The following is an 8,426-nucleotide window of genomic DNA, read 5'->3' as shown; positions in this document are numbered from 1 at the left end:
GAATCGAAATATCAGTTTACAAGTATAGACCCAAAAGATGGATATATACGGTGCATTTTATAAGGAGCCAAATTCGCTACGTGTTGGAACTATAAAGGAATTTTGATGAGAAAGACAGCCAAACTTATGGCACTGGCTAAAGCCACTATTTTATAATTATATATTGATAATATTTAGTAATACTAGAGAAAAATATAAAAATACTTTTATAATAAAGTTTCATCCTAACGAATAAGTTGTTTCTTTAGCATTTAATAGCAATACTTTGATAGAAGATCTAAAATTAACTTTATCGATTTAGAGGACCAAACCCAGAATAGCAAGTCAGGTTAAAAATGTTTCAAATAATTTTAATTGGATAAAAGAATATGTTTTTGAAGCTTCATCTTAAATACATACTAAACTTTATTTATGCTCACTTGTTGGATCATGCTAATTTTTTTAACAACAATTCTTTAGAATATACATAATATATAAAATTATTTTCTCAGTTTCTAATTAATTTTTCATGACTTGTGATTTTAGATTAATTATCTGTAACATAAAATCAACAGCCGGAGAGATTAAATGTATGATCAAATTATGTAACAAACACTGATTCGACAAAGGCATTTTTCTGATGAGTAGGTCTCTTGTGAGACGGTCTCACGAATCTTTATCTGTGAGACGTGTCAATCCTACCGATATTCACAATAAAAGTTAATACTCTTATCATAAAAAGTAATACTTTTTCATGGATGACCCAAATAAAAGATTTGTCTCACAAAATACGACTCATGAGACCGTCTCACACATGTTTTTGTCTTTTCTGATTAAGCAAATAATTCTTTGATAATAGGGGAAATTAGCACCAAGTCTTTCCATATTTAACATCAGTGGTGGACATGTAAAAGGTAAAAACTTGTGTGAAACGGTCTCACGGATCGTATTTTGTGAGACGAATCTCTTATTTGGGTCATCTATAAAAAAGTATTACTTTTTCTTGTGAATATCGGTAAGGTTGACCCGTCTCACAGATAAAGATTCGTGAGATCGTCTCACAAGAGACCTACTCTATGTAAAAAGGGTCCCAAGAAGAACATATTCTGCATGCTATTTTATGAAAATAAATGAAGGAAAGTTTAGGCTACGGACTAGTATAAAAACCACTGGCCACCAAGTTATATTCAAGCCAACAATATTGCAAATACTAAAAATAAATAAAACCAGGCTACTATATTTCGGAAGAAGAAAAATGGGTGCCGGTTTGTCGACTGATGTTCATCAGATCACCAATAAATATAATCGATCGCCATCGATCAAGAAGGGTCAAGTTATCACATTCCACTCCTCGACGAAGTGGAGAATTCATTTCGAATCCGCAAAACAAACTTCAAAACTCGTATATGTTCTATAAGTTTCACGATATTGTTATTCTCAAGTTCTGATTTTGTTTCTTGTGAAATGTTTTTCTAATGAGTGAGTTAACTTCTTTTTTTGAAGATGGTGGTTGATTTCACAGCTTCCTGGTGCGGGCCGTGCCGTTACATTGAACCTGCGATCAACGAATTCGCGGTGAAATACACGGATGTGGACTTCATCAAGATTGATGTTGATGAGTTGTTTGTACGCCATATTATATATCTTCCTAGCTAGTTTTCAATCAAAATCTAGCTGTAACAAGTTCCCTATTATCCAAGATTTATTTTCTTATATTTTCTGGATTGTGTAAACTGCGAGCAGGATGTGGCACAAGATTTTGGGGTGCAAGCAATGCCTACTTTCCTGATGATAAAGAGAGGGAAGATAGTTGATAAGGTTGTGGGGGCAAAGAAGGAAGACCTACAAAAGAAGATTGACAAACACAGATTCTGAGAGGCATGAAATGAAAACCTAAGTGGTCTGGCTAGCTTTGGTCTTTATCCAGTGGCAACAACAAACACCAATAATCTTTTCAACACTCTTTCTTATCTTGATTAATATACGTAATATTTTTGTTTTTGTAACGGGGAATCTGTAGCCGTTTTCCGTAAGTTCGTACTGGATAAACCCTTATATTGAATACATTAGCTTGTAAACTACGTCAACTAGATAAACCATACTAAGTAAATCTTATGCGATAGGATAGTCCAAAAAGGTTTGCATGCATGTGTTTGGCTTTTAATTTGTATGATTTATGTATTCTCTATAGAGAATTAAACGTGAGTGGTACGGTTTTATTTAACTAGTTATGCAAGTACACTTTGAATTCTTTTCATGCTTTGTACTTAATATATATAATAGAGATAATATTACTACATTATCCACCATGTATGTATAATACCTTATTAAACCATGTGAATCAAAAAAAATACACAATATTTAGTTAGTAATTTATTTTTATCACCAAAAATTTCGGTCTAACTCCGGATACGAGCCAATCAATATGCACATACATGTCCGAGAAATTTGAGCATGTACTTGTTCGAACACTTTGAATAGGGATGATACATGTCCGGCTGGATGAATTCCGCCATAGGTCGCGAACTTGAGGAATTGGAAGGAATCACTACATTGCATAAAGAAAAATAAGGCTATAACGGATCGTGAAGAAAGCTTCTGTAACATTCTCTGTAACATCTTAATTAATTATTTGAAACTTCTTTTAGGTTGCATTTGAATGAATGGATTTAAAATCTATTGATTTCGATTATATAATTTTTTTAACAATGAAACAATGGATGGAATATTAAATTCATATATTATTTATTAGCACATTAGTTACACGAACTAGAATGAATTTCAAATGCCTCAATTATTAGGTGAACTGAAATTAATCCTTATTAACGTGACACACTATATAAAAATGAAATGAGTGAATTTGAAGATTATGGTCTTGTTTATCTAAAACTAAAAAAATAGATTTGAATCTATTTGAAATACATCGATCCAAACGCAACAATAAATTTTGATACTCAGTAGATGTGGTAAATTTCTATTAATGATAACAGATTGTTACTAAAAATTATTAAAAAATATTTCTTTCCAAATTTGGTTTGGGGTTTCTACCAATTAAGTCTCCATTACCATCCATTTTAACGATTAACATGTTAGAATGACTGAATTCGGGTGGGAAAAATGGCAAAACACGAGATTAATTTTGTATGCAAAAGTTACAATGTTCTAAAAAACTCACTCAAGGAAACCGTAGCTTAGCTCCACTGGTTTCACCCGGAATTCCTCATGTAACAGCTCGACTTCGAGCTTCTCCAACCCCTTAGATTTAGGAATATCCAAAAAAAAAAAAAAAAGACAAAAACTCGCCCCAGCGTTGCTTATTCTTGTTTAAGTCCCAACACGCCTCATCTTGATTAAGCATCCATGTTTTAGATTAATATTATTTAACGAGGTTTTATTTATGTTTTGGAATGAAAATGTTCTGTGAAAATACATAAAATTCAAATAAAAAAATCATGAATATTTTATTTATGAATATGATATACTAATTGAATTTATTTTCATTAGAGTTGAATGTTGTAGATTTATAGAAAATAATAATCTTGCAATTTTAAAATTTTTAAAAATTGAATATTTATTCATTTAAACATGAATTTATGATGTACCACTATTTTATCTATCGTTTGATTTTTTAAAGACAAAAACTTGTATGAGACGGTCTCACGGATCGTATTTTGGGAGACAGATCTCTTATTTGGGTCATCCATGAAAAAGTTTTATTTTTTATGCTAAGAGTATTACCTTTTATTGTGAATATCAGTAAGGTTGACCTTTCTCACGGATAAAGATTCGTGAGACCGTCTCACAAGAGACCTACTATTTTTTAAAATAAAATCTATTGATTGATCCAAAATAATTAATTTATTTTGTGAAAAACTGAACCTGAAAATACCATTATTGAATCGGAAGTTATCCCGAGAACTTTCAATTTTCGAGTCGGGCTATTTTGTTATTGGGCCTATCGATCTGCCCATTAACGAAACGTCGTCCGCCGAATTTGTAGAATGGCTGCGGCTTTGGTCACCGCGCCGGCTTCGCCCACCTCCGCTCCACACAACCACCATCTCCACAACCTGTTAACCCAAAGTGACTGGATTAATATACGTCGCGTCAAACCAATCAACGCCAGAATCCTCCGCACAACCAAACCGCCTGAAAGAAACCAGAAGCTCTCTTTCTTTACAGCAGACTCGTCCATTATTACTCGTTGCAAGACCTCAGTTACACTTTCCATCTTTTTAGCCAGATTCCGAACCCCAATGCCTTCATTTACAGTACTGTCATTAGAACTTATGCTCGTAGCAAGGACCACAAAAGGAAAGCATTTTCACTTTTTGAATAAATGGTGAAGGTAGAGAGTGCGGTTCCGGATAAACATACATTTCCTTTTGTGTTAAAAGCTTGTGCTTATTTGTTTTCTTTGAGCCAAGGAAAACAAGCTCATGATCACCTTTTGAAGCATGGGTTTGCCTCGGATGTTTACATAAACAACAGTTTGATTCATTTCTATTCCTTTTGTGGGGGTGCTCGGAAAGCGCGAGAAAGTTATTTGACAAAATGCTGAAGAGGAGCCTGGTTTCTTGGAATGTGATCATAGATGCGCTTGTGCAGATGGGGGATTTTGGCTAGGCGTTGAAAAGTTCTGTAGAGATGAATAAAACCTTCAAATCTGATGGTTACACTTTGCAGAGTGTGATAGATGCTTGTGAAGGTTTAGGGGGCCTTGTCTTTGGGTCTGTGGGCTCATTTATATATTCTGAGAAATTATGAAATGGATTCTGATTTTGATGTTCTGGTTAATAATTCTTTGGTGGAGATGTACTGCAAATGTGGGTCGTTGAGAATTTCGGAGCAAGTGTTTCAAGGGATGCCAAGACGAGATGTGAATTCTTGGAACGTGATGATTTTCGGATTAGCAATGCATGGCAAGGTGGAGAGAGTGTTTGAACATTTAAGTCAATGGTCGACGAAGAAAAACTATTGTCCAATTCCATCACATTCGTTGGGGTCTTGACGGCATGCAATCACAGAGGTTTGGTTGATGAGGGCCGTAGATAGTTTGATACAATGGTTAACGAATACAAGATCGAGCCAAACTCCAGTTTTGCAGCACTATGGTTGCCTAATGGACCTTCTAGCTCGTAATGGGCTAATCGGTGAAGCACTTGATTTTGTATCAAGCATGACAATTAAGCCTGACAATGTGATTTGGAGAAGTCTTCTCGATACTTGTAGTAAGAAAAGTATAAACATTGAGCTGATTGAAGAAATGGCAAAGCAGATGATGGGATCAGAAGACGATGGTACTAGGAGTGGAGATTATGTTCTTTTATCGATCAAGATTATATGCATCTGCTGATCGCTGGAACCAAGTTAGTGTAGCAAGGAAATTAATGACTGATAAAGGTGTTACAAAAGAACCTGGTTGCACTTCATTAGAAACCAATGGCGTTGTTCATGAATTTCTCGCAGGGGACACAACTCATCCCCCGAAAGAAAGAACTCTTATCAGTTCTTGGATGTGGTTAACCAGAAATTGGACGCAGAAGGGTATGTTCCTGATTATGGACAGGCGTCCACGGTGAATGAGCTTGATGATGAGAAAGGTAACTCACTTAGACTTCATAGTGAGAGACTGGCCATCGCTTTTGGGTTGTTGAACTCAAAGCCAGGGGTTCCGATTCGTGTGTTAAAGAATCTGCGTGTGTGCAACGATTGCCATAATTTTACCAAACTCGTCTCCGAAATTTTCTTGCACGAGAGGATGCAACTCAGGTCTCAGGACATCGCCCATTCTTTGAGAAGCATACACGAATGGAAATGTACTCCAAATGACTCACTCAATTATTAGAACTTTTGTAAACATGTTGATCTAGTCTACATAAAGTAATCACCAAATTTAATCGTAAACCAAATAATTTTTCACTCGAGAATATGAAATCCTTCTCACAAATCTTTCGCTACAAAATCAGTTTAAGATCCACAAAAAAAACTCAACAAAAAATGAGAGAACTGTACGAAACCAGCAATAGCAGCTACAAATTGTCTCTTCACTCGCTTGAACGTATGTAAGTGCGTTCGAAATTATTCGAGCAAGATTGATGGGATATCCCAATTCCTTCCATAAAATGGCACTCCGGTTTTGTCCAAATCTTGAGATACTGATACACTAAAGTAATGAAAACATATGAAACAACACTAATGGTGATATTCGACGATTCAAAACATAGGCGGATGCACGCAAATGATGCAAGATCATGTATCAGAGACGGAAGCCATGTTAAATGTGCGCATTTGCCAATTTTCATGCAGCCTAGCGTTTCAAACAGAATACAAAAATAAAATCTAATCGACAAAAGATCACCTCTTGATGATGGTGGCACCACAATAACGTGCATGGTAGTATTGTTGGGCGGAAGCTGCAGATGAAGGGGATAAAGCTTCCCGTTCAATGGGCTTCGAGCACTCACCGTGATACCCTCAACTCCTAACTCGACCTCCAGCCTCATCGTCAACTCATGCACTCCATTTCCCTTGAAAGAAATGCAGAGCTCCTCAAATCCATGATCGACTTCACCATGTTCATCAGCTATGTAAAAGTAAATTAGTCTCCCTTCGTTCCCTTTCGGAAGGGAACCAACGAAAGAATCACTTGACTGCAGAATCATGGACAAAACATAGGATCAAAATACTACATAAATATACCAATAATCATTTGTATTAACTTCTTGATATCTTACAATCAGCAAATGAACTTGTACTGATCCATTTCAGAATGACGTATTAATTTCTTGGGTTCATTTTTTGAAACTATAGATCATAGCGTATTAAAATGAAATTAACAGTTCAAAACTAGCTTGTACTCTTTTTTCTTCCATGTTTTATATAATTGATCACTTTTATATATCCACATTCCAGTTTCAGAAATTAGAATTTTTTGTAACACGATGGGGGGCAGACTCAGATCAATCGCCATCGATCAAATATAAAAATATTTGAAAATAATTCTTTTGAAAAAAAGTTAACAAAAAAACAAGATTAATTAACTACCTCCTGTCTAGAAAAAGTCGGAGACTTGGACGTTGTCGGCCAGCTCGACTCTGAGGTGAGAGAATCTTTCTTCCCTGACACCGGTGGTGGCGGCGGCGATTTCCCTGCCGGCGACTGAGACACTAGAATCTCCACCACATGCACGTCCCACGAAATCCACTCCTGGGTCGCCGTTCGATGCGGGACATCATGCGTTACTGAATTCCTCCACGGCGGCAAGCCACCATTCGCACGCAAGAACTGCCCGTACCTCGTCTTCAACTTAAGGATGCCGTTATCTCCAATAGGCTCCCATTCGACGGAGCTGTCGAGCCGGCTCGGCAGCGACTGGGTCACTTTCCGGCCCGTCATGCCCAGCAGAAACGGCTGGTTGGAGGCGGTCAAGTACTTGTTGTAACAACTCTTGAGCCGGATTATGTTGTCAGAATTTCCTACGAATTCCACCGTCCATTTAGCGGATTTGGAGGACCCGTTACGGTCTTGGATTACGGATTCCTCGTCTTCATCGGCGGTTAGGTACTTGTCGTGAGAGCTTTTTAGGCGGACTGTTTTTGCAGTTAGGAATAAATCCATGGCGGCGGTGCTGCTTCGGAAAGTAAATTTTGAGCCGAGTTTCTTCGTTATTTAATATGGAACAGAAAATGTGATAAAATTAGCATCGATTAAGCGAGAATTTATAGTTGGGTTTTGGTTGAAGATTGAAGGAAACTTCTGGGGTTTATCCAGAAACACAGTCAGGTGGCGGCCATGGTCAAAGAGAATTTACGACACGGTCTCGCTGGTTGCCCAAACCGCCAAACATAGTCAAAATAAAAATAAAAAATGTATGGAAAGTCAAATTAATTAAATACATATATTTATATTAAACAAAATTTTTATAAAAATGTTAAATTTTGTGTGACCAATATATTACTCAATCTATCAAACAAAAAATATTATTTTTCATTTTAAATATAGATCGAATTGACTTATCTACCGTATATAAATCAATAAGCCCGTCTCATAAGAACTTATTTTTTACATTAATAATTAATTATCAAAAATATTTTACAATAATTATTTTTTTGTTTTAAAGTGGATGAATTTAACTTTTATATATATAATTTTTATTTGCCAAACTTAACTTTTAGGTACTTGAAAATGATTTATTTATTTATCTAACAAAACCCATATAATTTATTCTTAAGTTTAATAATATCAGTGATTCATCATTTAAAGATCACACATATTGATTGTATCATGCTTGTGGATTAAATTAATTATTTAATCTGGTTATGTTTAAAAAAAATCAGAACTAATCCTCAATAAAAAGAGAGTAGGTCTCTTGTGAGACGGTCTCACGAATCTTTATCTGTAAGATGGATCAACCCTACCGATATTCACAATAAAAAGTAATATTC

The 8,426-nt window shown here is 35.7% G+C and overlaps 2 protein-coding genes and 1 pseudogene across 3 annotated transcripts; 2 read left to right on the top strand and 1 right to left on the bottom strand.

Annotated features, from left to right (window-relative positions):
* Positions 1-1,174: 1,174 nt before the first annotated feature.
* Positions 1,175-2,203, top strand: LOC140983291 (thioredoxin H2-like). Its single transcript, XM_073450275.1, has 3 exons — positions 1,175-1,381; positions 1,483-1,605; positions 1,723-2,203. Exons 1-3 carry the CDS (start codon positions 1,235-1,237, stop codon positions 1,852-1,854), a joined length of 402 nt encoding a protein of 133 aa, XP_073306376.1. The 5' UTR covers positions 1,175-1,234; the 3' UTR covers positions 1,855-2,203.
* A 1,707-nt stretch (positions 2,204-3,910) lies between these two features.
* Positions 3,911-5,827, top strand: LOC140982379 (pentatricopeptide repeat-containing protein At1g59720, chloroplastic/mitochondrial-like; annotated as a pseudogene).
* Positions 5,828-5,863: 36 nt separating this feature from the next.
* Positions 5,864-7,842, bottom strand: LOC140982380 (uncharacterized). Of its 2 annotated transcripts, none has more exons than XM_073448859.1 (3): positions 7,027-7,842; positions 6,341-6,632; positions 5,864-6,137 (listed from the first exon to the last, which is right to left on the bottom strand). In XM_073448859.1, the coding sequence occupies exons 1-3, from the start codon at positions 7,597-7,599 to the stop codon at positions 6,061-6,063; spliced, it is 942 nt and encodes a 313-aa protein (XP_073304960.1). In that variant the 5' UTR covers positions 7,600-7,842; the 3' UTR covers positions 5,864-6,060. The 2 variants fall into 2 exon arrangements, with proteins under 2 accessions (XP_073304960.1, XP_073304962.1); XM_073448861.1 differs by having other exon boundaries at positions 5,864-6,145; positions 7,027-7,647.
* Between the last annotated feature and the right edge of the window lie 584 nt (positions 7,843-8,426).

The sequence above is a fragment of the Primulina huaijiensis genome, chromosome 8, assembly GCF_012295235.1.
Source record: "Primulina huaijiensis isolate GDHJ02 chromosome 8, ASM1229523v2, whole genome shotgun sequence".
NCBI lineage: Eukaryota > Viridiplantae > Streptophyta > Magnoliopsida > Lamiales > Gesneriaceae > Primulina > Primulina huaijiensis.
Note: the sequence above shows the minus strand (reverse complement) of the source record. Positions and strands in the feature narration are given on the sequence as shown.